Genomic DNA, 24,863 nt, shown 5'->3' with positions numbered 1-24,863 from the left:
GGACCTGAGCTATGTCCCTGCCATCGTCCAGCTCACCTTGGCAGCTGACTCCGCCATCCGCATTCGAGAAGCCAGGAGCACAAATGCAGAAGTAGGATCCGTGACTGTTAAGACACTCGCCATTGGGGCTGCAGATCTCACTGTTCAGGCACTCGTTCACATCTGCAGAGGGAGAAGAGTCAGGGCCACGCACTCACCCAGCCCTGGGGGACATCCTTCTCCAAAGCCACATGGATTCCCTCTCCCCAGTCTCTTACAGGCAGCCCTCAAAGGGTGCCTGGCCCCTGGTTTTCTCGCCATGGAGACAGAGATCTTCCCTGTCCACAGTGATCCTGCATTTGGTTACAGCCTTATGATGTGCCATGCATGGTGGCATCATCTGCCTTGGCACTGGCATCCTCCCTGCTGAGAAAGAAGGGGGATCCATAGGGAGGCTGTATGGCCCAGAAGGCTGCAGGGATGGGGTTCGTACCTTCGCACATGGTGCCGTTGACGAGCTCAAAACCAGCCTGGCAGTGGCACTCGTAGGAGCCCAGGGTGTTCCTGCACTCTCCCCCCAGGCACCGAACATCATGGTCCTCACACTCATCCATATCTGCCAAGCAGAATGGCACAGCACAGAGTGAAGCCCCAGCTCTTGCCACCACTGGAGAAGATGCCCACCCAGAGAAGCTGTCACTCAGCTGTTGGCCTGAAAGGTGGGTTTGAGCTGTCCTCCCAGACCATCCCACGACAGTGAGATAAGGGCAGAGATTCGCTGTTACTGGGGTGTGAGGAGTCAACCCAGCCCCTTCACTGCCCTCCATTGTAGGGACCAGGATAAACTGGATCCCAGCACCAAGTCAGTGGTGCCCAGTGACAGGACCAGAGACAATGGGCACAAGCTGAAACACAGGAGGTTCCGTCTGAACATCAGAAAACACTTTTTTAGTGTGAGGGTTACAAAGCACTGGCACAGGTTGCCCAAAGACATTGTGGAGTCTCCCTCCTTGGAGATATTCAAAAGCCATCTGGACATGGTCCTGGGCAACCAGGTCTAGATGGCCCTGCTTGAGCAGGGCAGTTAGACAAGATGGTCTTCAGAGGCCCCTCCCAACTTCAGCCATTCTGTGATTCTGTGCACACAGGAATACTGCTAGCCCCAGTGTCCACCTCCAGCAGAGCTCTGCACTGGGTACCACAACCACCAAGAGGCCAGTGCAGAGCCATAGTTGCTGACAAACCCTCTCTTCAGCCATCCCTACAGGAGCAAACACCAGGAAAGTAACCCAGGACCAGACTTGCCTACAATGTCCATGTTCTGGCAAAGCTGGCTGGGGGCCTACTTCAGCTCTTACCCAGCTGCAGAGCTCCCCATAAACCGTCTCCTACGCAACTCCCCCAGGCCTTGTCCAGAGCCTGCTGGTACTCTGAGGATTTTGCTCAGAGCGGAGGAGTACCTTCCCTCTAACAGAGGGCTGCAAAATGCCAGCAGACTGCCGTTGCCTACAGGCCCATGAGGTAGGGGGAGCGTTGAAGGATGCTTCTAATCAGAAGGATGGGCTGATGTGCAGGCAGCAGAAGACATGCTAGTGAAGAAGGTCCTGCTCTACTCTTGTTCGCTGCCAGGACCTAAAGCCCTGAGACTGGCAGCTCCTGAGGGCAGGGCAGGGACCTTCTCTTTCCCTTCCCAGAGCATTAAGCATGCCACAGGCTTAAACAATCAGATCATCTTTTCCTACCACCTCAGGGCAGGATTCCCAGCTGTTCCAGCTCAAAGGGTTGCAAGTAGCAATGTTCTTAAATCCTTCTGGAGATGAACCATAACCTAGTTTATTTATCACAAAACTATCATGAAACCCTTATCTTTTTTCAAATATGAAACACAGATCCACAGACAAGGCCACCAACCAAGGCAGGGAAGAACGTGCCATCCTGCCATCGTGTCAGTGTGACCCAAACATTATCAAACACTGATAAGGTGCCCTTGTGACACGGCTGGGTCAAGGTGGCTGAGAAGGGGCTCACGTGGAGTCTTTGGAAAAGGGGAAGGGCAGATGGAAGGGCTCAAACCATGGTTCTTACATTGCACCCAAAAATCAGATGGAAAACAATCTAATTTCACACTGGCTTTCTCAGACACCAAAACAGAGAAACAGGAAAGCCTCCCTCTCCTCCCCCATTGGAGGGCCCCATGCAGGGAGGGTCTTCTGAGAGTCACATCAAAGGCAAGATCTTCTGTTTGCCAGCTATGTGCAGGCTGCAGAGCTCTGCAATGCTTCAGAGAGAAATTCACAGCACATGGCCAATCTCTAAAAAAATACCTTTGCAAGCTCTGTCCTCTCCCTTCTCTTGCCCCAAAACAGGGAATTTTCATCAAGCCATCTCAAGCCCAGAACCTCCCCTGGGAGCAGCCACCAGGGAGGTTGCTTCCCTGCCTTCACTGGGGAGGGAGCTTCCCTGCCTTCGCTGGGGCAGCGGGGCTGTAAGGCTGGAACAGAGTGCTCTCATGTCTCAGCAATGCAACCAACAGAGATCGATGCTGGTGTTAACTCTCTGCCACACATACCTGGCACAGCAGAGCCCTTGGATTAAGCTTCCCTTTTAAAACATGTCCAAGTTACATTAGGGGCTGGGGAAAAACGATGAAACCTGTGTGCCCACAGTCTCTCCACTGGCTGCAGACCCAAGGTTTCTCCCTCTGTTGAGGAACTATATTTGGGGCATGTGCTCCCAGGCACACAGTTCTGAACTGAGCCACACACAAATCCTCTCTGCCCATATTTCCAGGCCTCCTGTACTGCTCTGGCCTTTGACAGCATCCCCCAGGTCAGCATTAGTCCAGCAGTCTCATCAATGAGTCTTCCCCCCACACCCCACCCCCACCCCCACCCCCCATTTCCTGTGTGAGGAAGATCACCCTCCTGCTGCTCTAGGTGACATCCGCTTGCAGCCCACCACATTCTTTGCTGATCAGAGAGCTAAAGAGCTGGAGAAGGATCCTGAGGCTAAAAAAGTCACCAGGCCCCACCAATAACCCAGCAATGGCAATGTCTCTTCCCTCATTCCCTCCAGAACCTGCTCGTCTGTCCCTGGGATACCTTCACATGTGCTGCCATCTCTGGAGACAGCGTAGCCTGCGTCACAAGCCATGCAGGAGTAGGAGCCCTCGGTGTTGAGGCAGAGTCCGGAGGGACAGGTGGTCTGGGCCAAGCATTCATCGATGTCTGCATAAGCACATGAAGAAGAGCAGGATGAGTGTGAAGGATGCGGAGTAACCATGACTGGGGCAGGTGTGTTGAGAGAGCCAGCCGACATAGCGGCCAGGACTCAGACAGAGCCAAACACTCAGGAAGAGCCTAGGAAAACTTCTGGACTGGGTGCATGACACTTCAGAGGGCCTGGACCCACAGCTCCCCGGTACCTTGGCAGCTCTTCCCATCAGGTGCCACCTTGTAGCCCCGATAGCAGGAACAGTGGAAGGAGCCATCCAGGTTGACACACCGTCCGTGAGCACAAGTCCCCTCCGCAAGGCACTCATCCACATCTGCAACACAGCAGAGGGCAATATGGCATGGGAGGGTGCTAAGGGCCATCCCTGCCACCCAAGCCACGAGGGCACTGTGCCCTGGCCATGCAGGCTGGCTGCCCAGGAGAGAAGGGTGCTGCCTGTGTCCCTGCTGCTTTTAAGGCTTGCAGGGAGCACTGTCACAGGGGTACCCAGAGGCAGCCTGAGCTCCTCACCAATGCATCTTCCATTCCTGGGCCGGTAGCCATCTCCACAGCTGACACACTTGTAGGATCCCAATGTATTGACACACTTCCCGCTGCGGCAAGGGCTGGGATCCACGCACTCGTTGATATCTGCCAAGAAACACACTCCTTTTAGGCTCCCAAAGGTGAACAGTGCAGCCTTCTCTAGGATGTCCCCTCTGGGGGACAGCAATGCCCAACAGGAGGTGAGACAAGTTTGTCAGGGCTTGGGCAATGTTTCTTATAGTCCCACTTATCACTCAGGATCCTACACCCACACCTGAGGGCTGACATAATCCAGCAGCAAACTCACTGCCACAGGATGTTGCCAAGGCCAGGAATGTGCGTGAGCAGAGAAAGGGATCAGAGAACATCTGTGCAGGGCTGTTTCATCAGGGACTTTCATAACTATGATTAGGATGCAGCCTCCAGCTCAGAAAGTCCTTAAGGCAAGTGTTTTCTGGAGGCTGTGTGTGGGGGAGCAGCATTCTGTGCATGCTCTGTTTCCCATACTGCCTCCTAAAATAGTCTCCCACTCTCTGTTGGAGAGGAGCTACTGAGAAAGGGGGATCTTTGATCAGGCACATTGTATGTTCACAAGGTCGAATGCTCTGAAGGGCCCAGGTCGTGCCATGTGAATGGGATGCTGTGGGGACAGGTGGCCTGAGTCTCTGCAGCCTTCTCTCCCTGCAGTCCACTTGTCAGCACGAGGGTCTGATGACAAAGTCAAAGTGGCATGAAAATGGATGGGCACCTCCTCCCACAATGGGAAGCTGGCATGGGCTGGTCATGGGGGATCTCCCTGGGGAAGTGGGAGAGGATCTTGGGATAACTCCCCTTTCTGCCCAGGAAAGCCTGCCTCTCCTGCAGGCAGAGGAGAGGACAGGTAGCCCTCAGGGAGGGCAAATGCGGGGGTTCCTTACTCCCTTCCAGGAGAAGACGTGGAGTGGTGAGGAAAGAAGGTGATCAGCCCTGCACAGGGTGGTTTGGAGGGACAGGGGAACAGGGAGCACCAAGCTTCACCTTCACACTGTCCTCTGGGGCCCATGGCAAAGCCCTCCTTGCACTCGCAGCGGTAGGAGCCAGGGGTGTTGATGCATCGCTGTCCTCGGCAGGTAGAGGGCTGCTCACATTCATCTCGATCTGGCAACAGACAGGGAGACAGTCCTGAAGGCTTCTCCCTCCAGTGTGGGGAAGGCTGGGTGCAGGAGAGGAGCTGCTCCACCTGCAGCAGGCTCTGCCCAGGGGACCCATGCCAGGGATCTCCTCCATCCCTAGCACCGCCCTTGCCATGAAGCAGGGATCAAGGCTCGTGTCACAGGCTCCTGCCCAGATCATCATGGGCAAGGTCCTGTTCCTGAGCAAGCAGGAGACGGTGTTCCCCATGGACCAAGCTGTCCATGGGCAGGCCTGCAGGGAGGGTGGGTGTGCATGTGTGTGTGCAGGTGTCTGCATATGCGTGTGCATGAGTGCACATGTATGTGCATGTGCATGAGAGTGCAAGGGTGGGAGACTGGAGAGGTGTCAGCCCTGTGCCAGGTGGATACCACTTACCCTGGCAGCTCTGCTTGCCCTCTGAGACAGCCAGGGTGTACCCAGAGTAGCAGAGGCACAAATAGGAGCCCATGCTGTTGATGCAGCGACCTTTTCCAGCACAAGGATCTTTCATGCACTCGTCTTCATCTGTGCTCAGGCAAGGAAGGAAGGAAGACAGGCAGTCACCACCTGCAGCTGCCTGCCAGCCCCGTGGTGCAGCAGGTAGGCAGGGGCTCAGCAGAGCTGCCAGAAAACCCTCTCCCAGGAGCCTGAAGGGCCAAACGGTCCATCGAGGCCTGGCAGGTAGAGGTGGTGCCAACCTACCGATGCAGTGGAGGCGGCTGGGGTCCAACGTGTAGCCAGGGTGGCACAAGCAGCTGTATCCCTCCGGGGTGAGCACGCAAGCGCCAGCTCCACAGGAGAGGGGTGAAGAGGCACAGCTGCCAACCCCTGAGAGAAGAAAGCATGGGGTTGGGGCCAGCACCGAAAGGGTGCATGGAGTCTAGTGTCTGCCTTGTGTCCCCAGCAACATGCCAGGGGAGGCTGCTTTTCCCCTTCTTGGAGAGCGGTGCTAAGCCTGCTGCTCTTCAGGTACCCTGCAGGACAGGGCAGATCATGCTGCCTCCTCTGGCCTGAGACCAGCTAGGATGCCCCAGTCCCCTGCACTGCTCACCTGCATCACAGCCCCTCAAAAGGGTGGTGGGGAAGTCTGCCAGCCTCATGCCTTGTAGGAGGGCTGGCAGCAGAGCCTGGCACCTGTGAGGGAGCTCCTTTTGAAGTGACAACAGGGCTCCCCCCCCCACCGCCCTGCTAAGTGGGGCACAGGTGGCAGTGGGGGGACAGCGGGGCACTACACATGAGCACCCCTAGGCACGGAGCCAGCCGGGGAGGTGGGGGGCAGCCCAACTCCAAACAAAAGGCTATTGAGGAAGACGCATTCCTCAGCAAGGTGCCTCGGCCAGGCCTACTCCCCAAGGTGCTCCAGCCCCCGGCGGAGGGCAGGGGCCACACTCCCAGACACTTCAGCAGTCCTGGAACAAGAGCGTCCTTGTTTCCGTCGTGGTAAACAAGCCGCCCTGGGAGCCACATGCCTCCCCTTGCGCTCCCCCTTCCCGATGAGTCAGCTCCGCTGGGGGAACTGGGCCAAAGCCACTGGAGCGGGGGCGTCATCCCCCTCACCCAGCAGCCACTGCTGCGCCAGGCAAGGGAACTGCAGGCGGGGAAGGATCCAGAATCCAAACACTTTGCTTAAGGGATCTCTCTTGTGCCTCCCCGGCTTTCCCTGGCTGGCAGCAGCTGGGACCAGACAACACCCCAGAGTGGTAGGGCAGGGACTTTTCTTTGGGAAGTCAAGAAGGGCATGTGGGAAGACAGGCTGGGGAAGGGTGAGAGCCCCTGAGCAGAGCTTAGGGCAGAATTTCCCCATAGTGCCAGGGAGAGAGAGGAGGGAAATCCCTGGGAGCAGTGGACACACACCCAAGCCCTGTGCTGGCATCTGTGTTGGAGCAGCAGCATCCCAGGTGGTGGTGGGGCCAGGCTGGTGAGGACCACGCCAGGACTCTTCTTCCTCTGCTGAGGAAGAAGAAGAGATGTGAGGTCCAGCTTCTGATCCCAGGCAGAGGTGCCCACCCAAAGTTTAGCTGTTCTGGGTGTCCCCACACCCACAGCCCCAAGACAGCACATGGGAAGGGGCCACAGGGTGGCTGCAGCAACCTCATCATCTTATTATTTAACATACCCTCTCCTCATCCTTGCTGGAGATCCACCACCTCCCCGAATCCCTACAGTCCCACATCAGCCACCCCAGTGTGGCATTGGTCCCCCACACTGCCCTGCAGCCAGCCCAGCCAGGAGTCCATCCTGCCCAGCACCAGGGGCTGCCATGCTCTCCTCCCTCCTCACTGCCCTGTCATCTTGCCCGCAACCGCCTTGACCTCCCCTCCCGCCAGCCAGTGCTCACCTCTGCGTGTGAGGGGCTCTGCGGTGGCATCAGCAGCGCCCTGACAGACAGAAACATAGGACCACTGCTATCCACATGCATGTAGTTGGGATGCAGCATCCCTGAGACATTTTCCCACCCACCTCCTGGCTCCTCTTATTCCCCAAGACACCATCCTGGGCATGGCTGGGTGCAGCTGGCAGGGACACTCTGTCCTGAGCACATCCTCCTGAGCAAAACACAGCACCTGGCCATGCCTGGGGGGCTGCCCACAGAGGAGCTGTGCCAGCACACCATGCTGGTGAGACCCAGGGCACTGCTACCAGGCAGGCATCTCTGCAAGGTGCCTGGGAAGAGGATCCAGGCACAGTAAATACTGCCACTGTCACCGGCAGCTCTGGAGGGCTGAGGACAGCCGCTGCTTTGACCTGCCTCAAGAGTGCTACCTACTGGAAGGGTGCTTGGTGCTAGACACTCTTTCTCAGCATCCCCTCCTGGCAAACCCATGGCTGCCAAAGGAGATGCTGGAGCACAGCCTGGCTCTCTGCTCTGAGGATCTTTCCTCAGTGGATGAAGAAACATGTGGCTGAGCAACCTAAGTTCCAGACTATTCCTGCTTCAAATTTGGAAGCTTTGGTTCAAATTTCTGCCCTGTCTTGAGATGTCTCACATGTCCTTGGCTAAGTCACTTCATGTCTATGAAGCAGTGACAATGCCACTGCTGTCCCCTCTCTCAGAAGAGCTCCAAGTACATTCTGAGGGCTGGGCTGCTATAGCAAGGGGCCATAGAGATGCTCAGGAGAGATATTGCCCAACCTCTACTGACAGCAGGGATCAAGAGACACTTATTTTTCAAGTGAGACTCATAATAAAGAAACCCAGCCCTGGGGGAGCCTAGCAGAGAATCAGTCCCCAGGCTGCTCCCATCAGACAGGGTGAATTCACACAGCCAGTGTGGGAGACCCCCACCCCAACTGCTCCAGTGGAGTTACTGCTGCACCCATACCAGCACAGGGAGACCTGCCTGTGAGCTGGGCTTGAACATGACACTGGGCTCTGTGAGAGGAGCACTCCTCAAGCTGATTGCTGCGGTTCCCCTTCCCCTGCTGCCCATCAGCCCTATAGCCAGCCCATGCCGACAGCAGGGAGTGAACACGCACACCTCAGCCAGGTCCAGCCTCAGCCTGGGCTGCTACCCCAACCTCAGCAAACGCTGGCTGGAGTCAATGCTGACCATGAACTAGCGCAGCAGAGCAATCGGCTCCTGTTGGTTTGAGCTAATGGCCTCTTACCAAGGGCTGAACAGGCATATTGCACAGTGCCTTCAACCACAGCAACTCAGCCAGGGTGACAGGGTTCTCAGTTTGTACACTGTTCCCTCTGGCAGCAGCTATTTGCTTTCTTTAGTGCTCCCTCTGAACATGTTTCACACCTCCCTGTCACGTATTTTTATGACATCCCCCTTCCTGCCCATCAAGCCACCATAGATGCACCCAGATGTAGCAAGACAAACCTTATCCACTCGCATAGCAGGAGAAACTTCACCTGGAAAGTGAAACAGTGGATGGTGAGTAGAGATAAGGCAGGCAGGCATCCTCCTCAAACCCTGGCTGCCCTAACTTCACCCCACCTTTAAGACACTGCCGCTCAATCCCTCAAGATCCTCTGCAAGAGCTTGTTCCCAAAGCAAACACACCCGGACTCCTCTCTTGGCACTGTGCAGACCGCAGGAGCTTCCGCTCCAGCAGGTGCTGGCACAAGGAGTTGGTCATACTTCCCTCCAGCTGGGCTGGACAAAAGCCCAAGGACTGCAGTGCCAGGGCTGCCACACAGACCTGAGGTCCTGGTGGAGGCAGGCTGGCCAGCCAGCACCAACTGCAAAGATGTGGTTGCAGAAGCCTGAAAGACTCAACCTCCTCTCCAAGGCTTGAAGATGTGGTGTCTCATGGCCCAGGAACACTAGTAGGGCTGAAGAACACGTTACATATTCATAGAGATGTAGAAAGCCTTTATCATCTAGAAGTCCATCCATGGAGGCATGGCAGGACCTGGGAATTTGCCCACCCTGCTAGAGGCCCGCATGGAGAAGCTTTAAGCAGTAGACCCCACACTACCCTCTCCTGCTGAGGTGCCAGGGTGGGGGAATGCCTCCAGGATGCTCCCACGCAGGTTGTCCTGCAGTTGCTGTCTCTTTGCTGCCCGGTCCAACGTCCAGTTGCTGCTCTCCCCTTGCTCTTCCAAGCTGAAGGGCAGCTCTTCTGCCTCTGCCTTCCTCATCGACAGGCGGATATCAGAGCTGGAGTAGGTGTAGCCATGTCCTGCTGGGCAAATCTCCTTGAAGGCTTCTGTGATGGAAAATCAAATCAAAGCTTTATAGGGCAGAGGATGGAAGGAAGAGGCTGGTGCAGGGATCACCTACCTGGCTTCCTGCAGCCAGACATGATGGTGGGACAAGTGGAAGAAAGGAGTGAAGGTGGACATGCATGTATGTGAATGCAGGTACCAGTTTCTCCGATCCTATCATTTTCTGGATATCTCTAAGGGTTAAATCCTTGTAGAAACACATCTGGGCTGCAGTGGGTGGATGCTTCAAGCAAAAGGAATCAGCTCACAGGGCAGGGTGGGTTTCTAACAGGCACTGGCTTGTACTCCCAGAAACCAAAAACTAAATCCCTCGCCTGGGTCAGTACTGCTAGGAAGGGATCATGCCACAGGAAGGTCCAAGCTGAGCAAGGGAGCAGATAAAAACACACCTGTGGTGCTTCGTCACTGAGCACTTTGCACATCACTCAAGATGCTCCGCACAAACCATCTGAAGATTTTTCCCAGCCCTGAGGATTTCAGTGCTTTCCCCTCCACCCTACCCCATGCTAAGATATGCCAAACTCATCCTCACCTGTTTCATCCCAGCAGAAGATGTACGAGAAACAAAAAAAAAAAATCATAGAATTACAGAATGGTAGGGGTTGGAAGGGACCTCTGGAGATCATCTAGTCCAACCCCCCTGCTAAAGCAGGTTCTCCTAGAGCAGGCTGCACAGGATCGCGTCCAGGCAGTTCTTGAATATCTCCAGAGAAGGAGACTCCACAGCTCGCCTGGGCAGGCTGCTCCAGGGCTCAGTCACCCTCAAAGTACAGAAGTTTTTCCCTATGTTTGGGTGGAACTTGCTGTACTCCAGTTTGTGCCCATTGCCCATTGTCCTGTCACTGGGCACCACTGAAAAGAGCCTGACCCCATCCTTCCTCTTGAGACCCATCCTTTAGATATTTATAAGTGTTGATAAGGTCTCCTCTCAGGTCTCTCAGCCTTTCCTCAAGGAAAGCAAACCCAGGCACAGATATGGCTGTGCTCTCCCTCTGGTACAGAGAGGTTTCCCATCAGGGATTCCCAGTATTATCCAGGTCTGCTTCCAGGGCTGCTGTACGCATCTCACAGGCCAGCATTTGCACTGCTCAGCTTCGGGTCCTGCAGCCGTCTGCGTGGCAGCAAGTTTAGGCAAGCCCAACCTCCAGCTTAGCCAGAGCTGAACAAGCCAAAGCGGGCACGTCTCACCTGAGCCAGGCAGGGGGCACTCCTCGCAGTTCTTCCCCCAGCCCTTGCCAACGCGGCTGCAGCAGCAGATCTGCTGGGTGATGCGGTGGGAGAGGGGGAAGGAGCAGATGCCTCCAGCTGCTGAGCGGTAACACAGCCCCTGCTCCATCGACACTGCCTTGTCCGCTGAAACACAACAGTAGGGTCAGTGCCAGACATCAAGCTCTACACTGTCCGAAGACAGAACAGGGACACAGTTTCTCCCCTTCAGGCCTTTCTCTGTGCATGCCTCCCACCCTGTCCTGAGGGCTGCCCAGCCCTCTCCCCAGAACACTCCTGGCCTTCAGCCATTGGGCCATCCTCCCAACAGTGCCAGCCCCCAGCAAATCCAGCTCCTGTGGGAGCTCTCAACCCAGGAGGCTGTGTCCTCTGCTGCTGCACTGCAGGCATGTCCCCTCCAGGCTCCACAGGGGCCATGAGATGTCCATGGAGAAGACCAGGCGTGAAGGGAGCCTGCAGCATGGGGACCCATCCTGGCACAAAAGCAGGACAGTCGAAAGAGACGAGAAGCAAGCTGCAGCCTCCGCTCAGCTGGGGTCCTGCTCAGGCCCCTTCCCAAACTGAGGGGTTCCCTGGAGCACTTACAGATGCAATGGCTACGGGATGGGTCCAGCATGGTGCCAGGCTTGCAGGTGCAGCGAAAGCTGCCACGGGTGTTCACACACTCAGCATCTTTGCACAGGCCCTGCATCAAACACTCGTTGATATCTGTGGACAGAAGATAACCTGGTGAGATGTGAGGAAGCTGAGGGTGAACTGAACCCACCACCCAGTGTCTCCCATTCAGATGCCAGTGTACAAGGCCCTGGTGAGACCTCAGGTGCCCTGAGAGCACCCAGTGGTGCCCTAAAGACTGTCTCAAGGTGGAAGGGGTGCAGAGGCAGGCTGCTGGGATACTTGGAAGAATGGAGATACTGTAAGAGCCTGACTGAGAGCAGCTAGGTCCAGGAACAGCTTTCCCAGCACTACCTTATACCTCAGAGCTGAAGCATCACTGCTTGGTGGAAGAGGGGATGTCACACAGACAGCTGTGACAGCTGGAGTTCAGACTTAATAACCTGAGAGGTCCTCCCCAGTCCTGTGCTCCCCCATTCACCTCACCGGCTGTCCATACATGGTTAAGAACACAGAGGCCAAAAGACAAGGTCATGATGTTCAGTCAATTGGAAGTACCAACACGACAGGGCTGTGTAGCAGGCCAGGGAGAAGTAGGATTTGGCTGCACAATATAATGGTTTCCTGCTCTGTACCAAGCACAGGACAGAGTTAATGAGAACAACCAGTGGCCAGACCCCAAATGTGCTGGGAACTCCACTCAGAGAAGAGGCTTGGGGTCTCAGGTGGAGCCTTGGGACTCATCCCTGTCACTCCCCAGCACAGTCAGAGTGCTGTGTCATTCTGGCACACCAACTGGACAAAGTGTTTGGCCTCCACATAAGCAAAGGGAATGAATGGATTAGAATAATGAGAGCACAAAACAAACAAGCACCAAGGGCTGGGCTTTATGAGCTTAATTTAAAACAGGGCCATGTCCCAGCCTCAGTCCAACCCCTCTAATCCACTGGCAGCAGAGGACCCACCCACAGTGGAAATTCTCAGGGAACAGAACCAGGCAGGCGTGCTCAGGGCCATGCACTCCTACCCCCTGCAGCATGCCAGGGATGGGGCTAGCCCACAAGAAGAGGCCTCAGGGACCACAAACCGAGATCCATACACTCTATTGGCTGCTTTTTCCCACCCCACACAGCCTGCCGGTGATCCTCAGAAGCAGCCACACTGGGTCAGGCAGCCTGTGGTGGAAAGGTACAGGCTGGTTTACCCCAGTGCTTGGAGAGCAGAAAGGACATGAGTCAGCAACAGACATCAAGTATATATCGACACCAAGTGTATGTGGACACCAAGGATATAGGGACACCAAGCTGCCAGTGTGGGTCCTGTGCAGTGATTGCTGTGCATGCACACCTCCCTACCACCAAGCCTCCAAGACAACCTTTGCCTCATGTCTAGCAACTACATTATTCCTTCCAGTGCCATCCTTCCTGCTGGTCCCACAAGCACTGGGAGGTTCCCTGTCTGGGTCTGCCAGACACTCTCAACTCAGATTCATTGCAGCCTTGCTCCTGCTCAATGGGATGCAGCAAGGAAAGGAAAGGAAATCTTGCAGAGATGGACCATTTGTCCCTCTGCTGGAATGCACCAGAGACAACCATTTCTATCCATACAAAACAGAGGAAAGTAAGCTTCTGCCAGGGCCCTCCTGCAGTCATTCATCTGTGCTTTGATGACAGCCTGCAAAGCCAGAGTCCAGTTCCTTCCTAGCTCAGCTTGTCTTCTACAGGCAATTGCCTCAGGAGCCATCAGCCCTTGTCCAGACCCTTGGCTCCCTTCCTACCTAGGCTGGTGAGAGAAGGCCCTGTGTAGCCTCACCCACAGTCTATCAGCCACATTGCTCACTCTGGACCCTGAAGTGAGGTGCTGGGCTTCCTGACACATGTTCTGCTGCAACAGCAGAGATGGGAAAAGAACCTCAAGACAGCAGAGTGTGTGCAGCACAGTACTTCTCCAGCCCATCTGTCACAGTCCACCTTATGAAGGAGCACACAGAGGCACAAATCTCTGATTCATCCTTTTTCCTGTGCAAAAACATCCTAGCCAACTCCACACTGCCCTCTCCCTCTACTCCTCTGAGCCTTTCCCTGCTCCAGTGAGGACGCAAATTCAGAGCAGGCACTGCAGGTCTCTACTCTCTGACATGAGTACCTCTAGCTGCTCTGGTCCTTTTACTCCTATTTGATGTCTCTGGGTAGCTCCTCATGCCCGTAGCACTGTCTGTGGCTGCACAAGGGGTGAAATCTGAGCACCGAGGAGAATAGAAGCTGTTGTGTTGTTGAAAATTATCCCCCAGGACAATGTGGGGAGGTTGAATCATTAATTAAGTAAGCATGGTGGAAAGTCCCAGCTAAAAGAGATGAGTCATTGGATTGCCAGCCCTGGGTTTGCATGGCCAGGGCCCAGGCTCCCTGCTGCATCTTCGAGATGACACCTCTCAGCTTATCGTGAATCACGAGAATGGTACCACAAAATTCCAATTCAGTCAGAGCATGGAAAACCAGGAGCACTGTGGGTCCAAGAGATGCCAAATAAACATGAACCAGAGAGAAAAGCGGAGAAATGGCGCTTTCCTCATATGGAGCTGAGGGACCGTGGTAGTGAGAAATGGATAGATCCCAGCAGCATGGGGCAGGCAGGGCAGCCTGGCAGCATGGACAAGTGACAGGAATCGCTTTTATGGCACTCTGCCACTTGTAAATAAACAACTGAACAAGCTGACAACCTTCCCAAATGTTTTCAGGCAACAGAATTTCTGTTGTTTCAGACTATGGGAGAAGTGTTTGTACACTCACACATAGCAGAGCAGCAACATAGGTCCTTATTGGGTCAGTAGGACTTAACTGGTGAGTTTTCTTGTGCTGGCCCAACTATGTGCTGACTATGCTTCTCAGCTGAGTCATGTAGCCCAGTGTTACCTGGTTTTCCTTCATTCTTGATGAAAGCACAGGATTTTTTGTAAGTAGTGTTCTTTGCAGATCTGTATCAAGGAGTTAGACAATTGCATTTCATTTGTGTAGATGATTACAACTGAAGGAGAGAGAGAGATATGAAAGCAGCATCCTTACCTTGGCAGTGGCTCCGATTCAGCCTTTTGTATCCCTGGGGACACTCCACCTGCCCATTCTCAATCACAGGGTGTGCTGGGAAGAAAGCAAACAGTGTGGGACATCAGCAGTAGAGTCAGTCACCAGCATCCTACCTCTGCCCTCCTTGTGGAGGGGAAAGGGTCCCTAGGTCTGCCTTGGATGGGCCTCTGATGACTCCCAGGGCAGAGGGAAAGGTGGGAGCAGCCACGTTTCCCAAGCAGTGTCTTCTGCTACTTGGCAGGTGCCAATCTGGTGACACAGAGGTGCTGCCTGTGCTTCCTATCTATCACTGTGTCACCTCGGCTCCTCCCAGGCCAGCTTGGATAGCCAGGTGGCACATGACAAGGGGGATCAGAGTGAAAGGAATGACAGAGGTGCTTGACAAGATGCTGAAATAACAGCTCAGGGCCTGTTTATTACATTTCCCCCCTTTTTTACTGCATTTGATTTCCTAGTCCGATCACTCTCATCAAAGAAAATTTCAAATTGCTACTTAAAATAGTTTTGTGAGTTTCAAAATAGCCTATAAACTGCACAATTAAATCTCTCCAAATTTTTTAAAGGCAAGTGAAATGTGGCCCATAAATTCCAAGGAAGTCAAATTTAGGCACTGTATTTTGGAGCAAGGGAAAGGGAATCCAGGAGGTGATGGGTTGGGAAGTGAGTAAGCATGGGGTGGGGTAGGAAGAAGGGTACTTTGCCTAAGGATGGGATTTTCCCAGGGTGGGGTTTCTTTTTAATTTTCTGGACCTTATGCTTGGAAACAAGAAGTGCATGTAACAACTAAGTGACTGTCCAGCCCTATTCCCACTACTCGAATTCCTCCTGCCTGGCATCAGTAGCTCACACCCTGGTGTCGTATGTGGAAAGCCCTCCATGACAATAGCCATATCAAGAATCTGGCAGATTCCTAGTGCACTGCAGCTTTGGAGAACCGGGGACAAATTGAGACCATCCTTGTGGCAGGAGATGGTTGGAAAAAGCCTGCAAAGTTTAAGAATACAAACAATGCACCACTGGCAGACAACAGGGACATCCATGACTCTGTCCTGGACACTTTGACCCTATAAAGCATTTTAAAGCCATTCTAGGACACTTCTTGAAAGGCAAAATTAAGGGACCAGCCTCCTAGGATACAGGCACTTGGAAGAACAAGTTGTTCACCAGCCTCTACCAGGAAGGAGAATAGAAAGCCTGGTTTCCCCAGGTATATTAAATGAAGATACAAGGTTTTCTGGATGCAGAAAGATCCTCAGCGCCTGGATGAATGATTAAGACAAAAAATTTATTCACCCCCTTCAATGGTTCAGTCATGAATTGTAAGCAGGAGGTGCTTACAAATATCTGGATGTTAGGGGTGAGGCGTTGCTGATGACACTGGGAATTGCTGAGTACATTTCCAACCTTCTGGGAAAGGAAAAACAACCTCTGGTTCATGGGCTCCAGGCTCAGCACCCCGGTGGGATTCCAGGTCCTCCCACACCACAGCCTGTGGGTTCAGGGCTGCTGACAGGCATTAACTGTGCTTGGAAGCATCTGTCAGCCTCAGCATGATGTGATAACAGACACTCAAATGAAGCAGCATCATTATGTGCAAGCCCTCCAACGGGGAGCCAAGCACGCTGGAGATCAAACAGCGATGACATGTGTCAGAGCCCTGCTCCCTCTCTGAAAAGCCTTTGTGGAGAAACAGATACTGCAGCATCCCTCCACCAGATGCTGTTGGGGAGAGGGTGAGGCAGAAGATACCGGTGATGGGGGGTGAGTGTGCAGGTCTCGTGACACCTCAGCACTCGTACAACTCCAGTCTGCAGAAACCTGCAGCTCATTACTGCAGCAAATCACTCATGAGGCTGTGGAGAAATGTCTTAATTTTGCAAAGAAACCCGCATTCCCTGGAAAGAATAACTGTAATGTAATGTGAGCAGATCTCTGTACCAAGGGGAACCAAGGCAGTTTCTAAAGTACTGGATGGAGGCTGCTCTCTTTCTGCCAGGACCTTGCTGCAAGAGAAGGTAGCATGTAGCTGTAGAAGGATGTAAGCTATTAACTCTCAGCTTTGTACTTGGTTACTTGAGCAGAGGTCCATTTCCTTCCACAAGCTCTGATGTTGCCGAACTACAGCAGAGGTAGCCAAAAGTCCCTGAAAAACCAGCCTAGGACACTTGAGCTTCCTGCAGAGGGGATCAGCATCCACCCCTCTCCCATGCAGCTGGCAGGAGTGGGAGATTGGCTTTAGAGGCTATTCCTCTGGAACCCACCAAAGGGAAAAAACTGATCTGGTGATCGGAGAGGGCAGAAATCTGTCAATATCCACAGCCAGAGGGGTCCCGGCCTCCTGTGTCTGTCTACACTCTCTCCAGGAAGGGGTTGTCCCAGAGCCTGAGGCTGAGGATGGAACAGCTGAGCTGCATCTGTCGGGCAGAGGGGTTTCAGGCTTGCTGAGTGCAGGGAGCTCTGGCTCCTGATTCAAGGGTGTGATTTCAGAGCCTTGCCTCCTGGGCACTTCAGCCCCCTGGGTGCAGTGCTGAAGCGATGTGCTCAGCAAGCAATGTGCTTGCCAAGCAATGCGTTCACCAAGTGATGTGCTCACCAGATACCTGCACACCAGGACTCCCCCTTGGCTCTCCTCATACCTCTCTCCAGATCTGCTTCATCCCACTGCCCAGTGCTGCTTTCTGCAAGCTCTGCAGGCACCGGACATCCCCAGTGGGGCCAGGCTTGCACAAAGGATCATATGTGCAGTAAGCTCACAGATCCAGAAAGGAGGTGAGTGCGAAGCAGCCACAGCCCAGGACTCCCACCAGCACCTTTATCCCCAGCTAGAATAATACTCAAGCAGAGCAGAATAAGAAGGGAAATGAATGCAAGGAAATCGGGCAGAGGGATTTTGCAGCCTAGCAGGATGATCTTTAAGAATGTAGGCTAGTTTTCCATCACTTCCCAGGAGAAAAGGCTTCACCGAAGGGCCCTGGCTCTCCAAACACTCTCTGAAGACAGAATGAAGAAGCTCAGGCTGATGGTGAAGCAGGAAGAAACCACTTCTAATGGTGGTAGCCACAACAGCCTGAGTAAGGCAAGGTTTGTAGGGTGAGATAATACATCATATTAGGCCAGCCAAAATCACTCTGTTAAAGGGGAAGAGGCAAGCTTGTGGTCAGATGAAAAGTGAGGAAATGCTTGGCTGCTGAAAGCTAGCCCATTTCTTTCAACTATTTCCATTTATCATGCAAAAGGCATTGTCTCTCTGAGAAATCTTGCCTTGTTGAACTCCTTTGCCACTTTCAGGACTCACAGACATTTCTGGAGACCCTGGCTCAGCTCCACAGAAGAACCCCTGCCCTGGCTGGACCCCAGTGGGCACAGAACCTGCAGTCAGGAGGGTGGCAGCGGTGCCTCTGCTTGCCCTGGGTTTTCCAGCATGTGGGAGATGAAAGGAGCCAGAGTGCATCGTCTTGAGTGGTGGGGGTGGTGGACCCAGTCAAACTTCAGCCTGATTTGGTGTGAAGCAGAGGAGATCAGCCTCCACTGCAGAGAGATCCTCAGCTGCTGAACTCACTGGCAGAAGAGCAGAGCAGGTCAGACCCCACAGAAGCCTCCAGAGAGAAAATGTATTGGAGATTCTAAACCAAGAAATGGGCAGGGCTGTGGCTGTGGGGATAAGCTGAGTTCCCAGGCAGAATGGACAAGAGGAACTCAAATCCTTCAGTTCAGATCTCTCATGACTGCTCTCCTCTCCTCCAGGTGGTCTGTGGCAGGCAGGCTCCAGCAAGACTTTCTCCAATGCCCTAACAAAGGCTACAGTAGCAGCGGTGAGGGGGGGCATTCACCAGTGCTGATGTGCGTTATAAAACTAAGCCCTCTGCTCTACTCATGGTCAATAAAGATCTTCAAGTGGAAAAGACGCTTGAAGGAAAAAAAAGACTGGTAATTACTGTTGGCCTTTGAAATCATTTCAACAGGGAGAAACTCATTCTGTTCCCACAGTGGCTCCCAGCTGGGACAAGATACCTCTGTACCTAAAAAAAACCCCACTTTTGCAACACTGCTGCTGGGTGCCGAGACCATGATCCTGCACACGAATGATGGGCAAAGCAAGCACTATCTTCCCCAGACTAAGCGTTGCTCTCTGTGGTACTGCCACAACCTTGCAGAGGTTTCAGCTTCTTTCCCCACCTCTAGCCGTTCTTTACTGTCCCGGACAGACTCCCTGTGGCACATGGTGTAGGGGTGGCAGAACCAGCCCCCTCCGTAGCCTCCTTCCCATATTTCCAGGGTTTTTTTCCCTGTATCCTCCCCAATCTGATCGCAACAAGAGCAGACCAGGGGGGTTATTTTCAAGGGACTTCCTGTGGCTGTTCCAATGCCTGCAGGCACAGCACAGGGGAGTGTGCTGCTTGTGGAGCTGCTCAGCGTTTCTGATGCTGACGGCTGCATGGGTGAGCTGCCACCCCTCTCGTGGTGGGAGGTCTGTTTGGGGAGTGCTGTGGACGCCAAGCCAGACATTACAAGATCCAACTTTCCAGTGAAATTCAGACTTTTCTCTAGGACAAAAAACTTGAAAAAACATGGGGAGTGAGAATAAAAACAAAACAATAGCCTTCAAAGACTTGTTTCTTAATGTAGTTAAAACCCATAGGCAGGAGGAAAGAAAGCAGCCCAGGAAGATCCGCAGTGAGCACAACCGGTGGGTGCTCAGGCCGGCCCACGCTTAGGCTGACTGCCTAATGAGGGACAGGGTGCACTGAAAAACCAGGACCTGGAAGATGCAGGTTTACTGGTGCTCCCAGAAAGTCCCCCAAACCCACGGGGAAAGGTAAGACCTGTAGCTTCTAGGCAGTACTGGAGATGGTGTCCGTCACTGGTATGAGATTCTCCTGGAGCACTGCTTGGTCGCAAGGGTATGTAGTCGCAGGGACAGCGAGGAGGTGGAAGAGGAGGGCTGTGACCCACTCTGGGCAGAACTCTGCTAGCAGTTTCCTTTATCCCAACGTGCCTGAGGAGGGCCAAGGCTTCAAGGAAAACAGTGTTCAAATCCACACCACCCCTGGGGTCTGTGCCGACCTGCAGCCTGGGACTTGTTGGTTTTAGTTTCTGTGGACCACCTCTTGACCTTGTTCCAGCATGTTTCTCTCCACAGACCACTGTATACCCCAAAATAGCGTGTGGTCTGGCAGGTAAGCAGGAGTAGCTCTGCCCAGCAGCGTGCCTGCTACTAGCCTCACATACTGAGCTTGCCACAGGATGGGACATTTCTTCAGTGCACCAGCACTGCTCAAATACATTGTGGTCCTTGGGCTTTCTCCCAGCCACTTCTGAATATCTCTACTACAGCTGCTTCCTCAGCCCCCAATTCCCTTTTCTCACTATCAGTCTTCAAGTTTTACCTTCCAGCTCCCATATGCTCCTATCTCTCTGTTCTACCCTTTCAGCGTGTGCTCCACTGCCTCCTCCAAGTGCTAAAGACCCAGGAGGGTCACTAGATGTCTCCATCTGATTTATCCTATCTTGCAGCACAGCACATTTCATCCAGCCATCTCTAGCTGGAGACAGACTGAAGGACTGCAGCTGCATGACAGCATGCAGGTGTCCTGCCATTCTTCAGGGCCCTGACTCTCACTTATCCCTTTCTTTCATGGCTTGAGTGACAGCCTTTGCCTCAACAGCTTAAGGAGCAAACAAGCTCTCGGCTGTCCCCTTTCTCCCAGGGCTGTCTCTGATATATCCTGGGGGTCCCATCTTCAGCTCTCACCTACAACAGCAAGATCCCAGCAACTTTTACTACAGCCTGTTTGAATACCCATCTCTGTGCCCACTTCTCTGAAGAAGCCTGATACACCCTGCCAGCAGCAAATCAGACAGCCAAAAGTCTGAGCAGAGCCTAAGGAAACCTCTGAGACTAATGTAACACCTGCTATAGAGAGTCCTGGCCAGGTTAACCCCACCCCTGCCTTAATTCTGAACTCAGCTTTTAACATGGTCTCCTTAGGATGCAGACAAAGCATTCTAGTGCCTTGGCTTTTCTGATGCTGGGCGAAACACAAAAAATAGCAGGGGTTGGTCATGGCAGGTTCACTAGGACAGATGCCTGCCTCTGATTCTTCTTCTTCTCTGATGTCTTTCCGCACACAAACACGTACCAAACATGAAAGCTGCAGTCGACGGAGACATCCGGACATATCCAGACTCTACTAACAATCAGTGTCTCGGGCAGACAGTCAATCCAAACAAGTTCTCCATTTGTCTAGCTCTTGCCTGGCTGCACTTCTGTACATTTGTAAGTGTTTACACTGAAATAGCTTCTGCCATTTCTGTCTCTGGTTGCTGGAATTAAATTCCCAGCGCTGTCAAGTCTGCTCTGGTGCACGCCTCCCTGGGACACACGAGTGCAAGGAGAAGTTCCCTCTGAAGACCACAGTGCCAAGAAGAAAGCTGGAAACATCCACTGGACATGTTATCTCTGTGCACAAGACACCAGGTCACTGAACCACAGCCCAGTGACTTTGAGTGAGTGAGCACAACAGAGGCCAGCAAGACCAGGAGACAGAAGGAATGTGAGTATGGGATGTGGTCTCCAGGCAGGAACAATGCAGAGCAATGCCTTCCCACTGGACAGGCGTAGACCTGTGAGCCCTGGAAGAGGACACTCAGGGCAATGAGACGTCACAGTGCTCGATGGCTCTGTTAGAGCAGTAAGATCACGGAGAAAAGACGGTTTCCCTGGCTTCACTCTGAGGTGAGATCTTTTTGTGTGAAGACAGCATGCCAGAGAAGAGCATGCCAGCCTCCTGAGCTTCTCACTCCACAACAGCTGGGCTCTCTTAGGCTGTCTCCGTCGAGTGTCTGTCTTACAGCTCCCTTCACTTGCACTGTGTGGTCTCCTGCATGTGGGGCTGGTTACACGGCAGTCAATCGGAGGTAGCCAAAGGAGGAAGATACTCGCACATGATTACAGAGGATGAAAACAACCCCTTCAACTAGCCCGAATTCCAGCCAAGATCAACAAGAGCCATTTGGTATCCAAGGGGGAACTTTATCACCCAAAGCCAAAGGGACTGAGAACTGGATTTCTTGCGGCACAGGAAGGCAGAAGACCCACGGGGATACATTTTTCATATGCCCATAGATTTAATCTGAAAAAAAGCCAGACAAGCATCTGTCCACTCAATGAAGACCAGCAGTGACAGCCTCCCTTGTGTTTCAGCTGCTGCTGGGACACAGGACATGTGCTGAGCTGTGGAAGCTAGGAGGCATTTCTTAAGTGCATTTTTTCTACTGGCTGGCTGACTGCAAGGAGCACGTGAGGGCATTTTGTTCCTGTTTTCATGTCTTGTTTGATTAGAGACACATTTTGAAGCATCAAAATCTAAGTTCAGCAGAGCAAATCACTGCTACAGCTCTGACCACTGAGTGATACCTAGCATAGCTTCCTAAAGGGGGGAGACTGCTGTGGGATGGGGAGGAGAAAGCTGTGACCATGTATGCAAAGGCTGGGGACAAAGAGGAGGGGGCTGAGGCCTGTATGGGGCATTTCCTTGTTTGTGCTGAACGTGGAGACTCTGTGGTCACCTCTATACTGCATGTGCCCAAGGCTCCCTTGGGGCTGGCACACGGATGAGGGCAGGCAAGCAGCAGCGTGGCCTGGGGCCACAGCAGAGCCATGCAGAGCAGGAAGGTGACAGCAGTCAGAGCTCCCCAGATCTGCACTGGGTTCCAGGATACTGACAACCTTGTCTGCGATTGCGAAGAATTTGGCTCCAGCCAGCCCTGCCCCTGGCTGAGGAGGTAACCGAATCAATGGAGGACAACGAGATGCAAACAGCTCTTGGGAGCGTGCATGTGAGTGAGCGGGACAGACTCTGGGCAGAACTAGAAGGAACCAACACCACACTTGCTTGCACAAAACCTGCCACCTTCAACACCTCCGCTCTCGTCAGGGGTCAAAGTCTCCTGTACCACGGGGGCTGTTTACTTCAGTCCTTCGATCCAGTGAAGGCATGTGAACGAGCAGCCAGACAGCAATGAAAGGGGGCAGGCAGGCATTGCATTGGACATGCGCACCTTGCCCTGCACCAAACCTCGTCAGCACCAGCTGGCGGAGCCTCTGTGCCTGCGAGGCTGCCTCCTCCCAGCCATGAGTCCAGCACAGCCTCTCCACCACAACATGGAATGCAGCCACAGCTCAAGGGGCCATGCCTGTCACAGAGCACCCCAACAAAGTGGCTGAGGAATCCCCGTCTCCCACTGGATCAATCCATCCAGCTCCCAAGCGCCGCAGAAACGGAGCTGGACACCCGTGCCCCTGGAACGGACCCCAGGTGCGTTCCTGCCAATTGTTTGATGTAGTGTTATTTCCAGAGCCCCTGCCAAGCCCGTGTCGGGCCCAGAGCAAGCCCGTAACTCTATAGGGCCAAGTCTGCATCCTCCTCCACCAATCTAGGACTGCACTTCTTAAGACCATGGCTGCTCTTTTCCCATTTCTCCCTCTGAGCAGGGCTAGCATGGCAGGAACTACTGGCTGCACCAGGGTTTCACAGGGGCGTTTAGGAAGAAACTTCTGAGCCTGGGGCCAGCACTCAAACCAGCTCTGCTCCATGCCTCCTCCACTGCGTGAGGCAGCCTGACCAGTTTTGCTTGCCAAGGGTGCTGGATATCCCTCACATTGTCCCGGGTGGCAGCAGTACTCACCTGGTCGGGGGGGGCAGGCCAGGCACCGGTCCACACCCCAGAAGAGCCCCACGCTGCCACAGCAGTCCTCCAGCTTGGTCAGCCCTGGCAGGGGGTTGGTGCACTGCAGAGACAGGACCAGAGGATCAGGCTTCTGCGGGATGGGGAGGGAACATGCACCCATCCACTGCAGCCAGCTGGCGCGGGGGCGGCAGAGCCAGCATGGGGGACAATGGTTTGGGGTCAAAGGCTGGCATGGCCCTCCCGGCACAGCTCCAGGGATGCGGTTTAAAAGAGTAAACAGTTGTGCAGCCAGAAAAACATCAGACTCCCTCGACTGCACCCCTCAGAGGGGAAGGGGACATCAAACAAAGCAGGAGATGAACCAGAGATGATATCACCCAGCAAAGCCTCGGGATAAGCCCCATGCCTGGCTGATTAGCCAGCAAAATGGGTGCACCACTCCAGCCTGGTGGGGAGCTTGTGGTCAGGCACTTTCCACTGCTTAGCGAGTCTCTCTTTCCCACCTCCCTCGCGCCCCGCAGCAAGGCCCTCTGGATTACAGGCTTCCCCATTAGAGTGGAGCTGCCGTGGCCCAGAGGCTGGAGCTGGACCCCATCCAGGCGTGCATGGCCGCCTGCCCAGTGCTCACATACCGACTGGCTTGGCTGTGGCTGAGGCTGAGTGGGGAGAGGCAAGCACTTCCCGCCAGGCTCCTCACCCTCTCCTGGGCATGGCATCACCCTGGCCAGGTGAGGTGCAAGCACAGCAAGGGTGCCCCCTGCCGCCCCCCTTTTCCCCCCACAGAGCATCTCCCACAGCATCTCCAGGCGCACATGAACACCTCCATGCATCATCATCTGCTCCCAGGGTCAGAGAGCTGCTGTCTCCCCACAGAGGAGCAGGGCTTTTCCAGCCTCAGGGTCTGATTGCATTTATTTTTGCACTAGGGAGTGGATGAGAATGTATCCGACTAGAAACAGCTTGGATGGGAGCAACTGAAGGACAGAATGGAAACCAGGAGCAGTCCCCCAGAAAAGGCTGGGGACCAGTGGGGAGGGGGCTGAGTCCCACGCTGCCCAGCCAGCGAGCCTTACTGAGCGTGAGCTGCTCCAGGAGAGCTCACAGGTGTTCCTGTGGGTGCCAAAAACCTCCAATGCTTTTCCAGTGACGCAAGAGAAACATATGGGGAAAGACAAAATAAGAAATTACGATGACTGTGGGACAGGGGTGAGAAAGCCCCTCACGTGCGTTTGCTTCCCAAGCCCCAACTGAGCTGCCCAGGAAGGCACCGTTCCATGGAAATCAGACTTTCATTTATCGTCTGAGAGGGAAAGGAATTTTCCTATGTTTTATATGTTTCCTACAATAATCGCACAATGTGGCTGTAAATGTTGCTATAAATAGGGCACCCTTTTTAAAGGAAACTCTGTGTGAAAGCCATCAAGTCTGGGCTGTACTGCCCCAGGGCACAGCCTGGTCAGGCCAAGGCAGCAAGGTCTCCCTGTTGGGCTGAAACAAGGGATTTTCCTCCCAAGTACATTGCTGGCTGTGCCCACAGCACATGGGTGATGCCCACACTGATGCCAAACAGCTTCACACAATGAAAGGCCACCTTCCCTGCCCCATAAGCTGATGCACCCACGTACCCCAGAACAAGAGACATATCTACACACACTCTAATGCTTGATGGGTGACCC

The 24,863-nt window shown here is 53.8% G+C and overlaps 1 protein-coding gene across 1 annotated transcript in view; it reads right to left on the bottom strand.

The window, feature by feature from the left end:
• LTBP2 (latent transforming growth factor beta binding protein 2) overlaps window positions 1-24,863 on the bottom strand; it is a 71,898-nt gene that overhangs the window by 9,763 nt on the left and 37,272 nt on the right. Inside the window, exons 8-23 of the mRNA XM_086462977.1 lie at window positions 23,185-23,287; window positions 14,476-14,550; window positions 11,384-11,506; window positions 10,760-10,924; window positions 9,322-9,552; window positions 8,730-8,752; window positions 7,229-7,268; window positions 6,745-6,840; window positions 5,593-5,718; window positions 5,287-5,415; window positions 4,756-4,875; window positions 3,724-3,843; window positions 3,404-3,526; window positions 3,081-3,206; window positions 473-595; window positions 37-162 (exon numbers count right to left, since the gene is read on the bottom strand). Of these exons, the coding sequence (XP_086319103.1) occupies window positions 37-162; window positions 473-595; window positions 3,081-3,206; window positions 3,404-3,526; window positions 3,724-3,843; window positions 4,756-4,875; window positions 5,287-5,415; window positions 5,593-5,718; window positions 6,745-6,840; window positions 7,229-7,268; window positions 8,730-8,752; window positions 9,322-9,552; window positions 10,760-10,924; window positions 11,384-11,506; window positions 14,476-14,550; window positions 23,185-23,287 (1,849 nt within the window). The remainder of the gene's footprint in view (window positions 1-36; window positions 163-472; window positions 596-3,080; window positions 3,207-3,403; window positions 3,527-3,723; window positions 3,844-4,755; window positions 4,876-5,286; window positions 5,416-5,592; window positions 5,719-6,744; window positions 6,841-7,228; window positions 7,269-8,729; window positions 8,753-9,321; window positions 9,553-10,759; window positions 10,925-11,383; window positions 11,507-14,475; window positions 14,551-23,184; window positions 23,288-24,863) is intronic.

The sequence above is a fragment of the Leptosomus discolor genome, chromosome 3, assembly GCF_034619465.1.
Source record: "Leptosomus discolor isolate bLepDis1 chromosome 3, bLepDis1.hap2, whole genome shotgun sequence".
Taxonomy (NCBI): Eukaryota; Metazoa; Chordata; class Aves; order Leptosomiformes; family Leptosomidae; genus Leptosomus; species Leptosomus discolor.
Note: the sequence above shows the minus strand (reverse complement) of the source record. Positions and strands in the feature narration are given on the sequence as shown.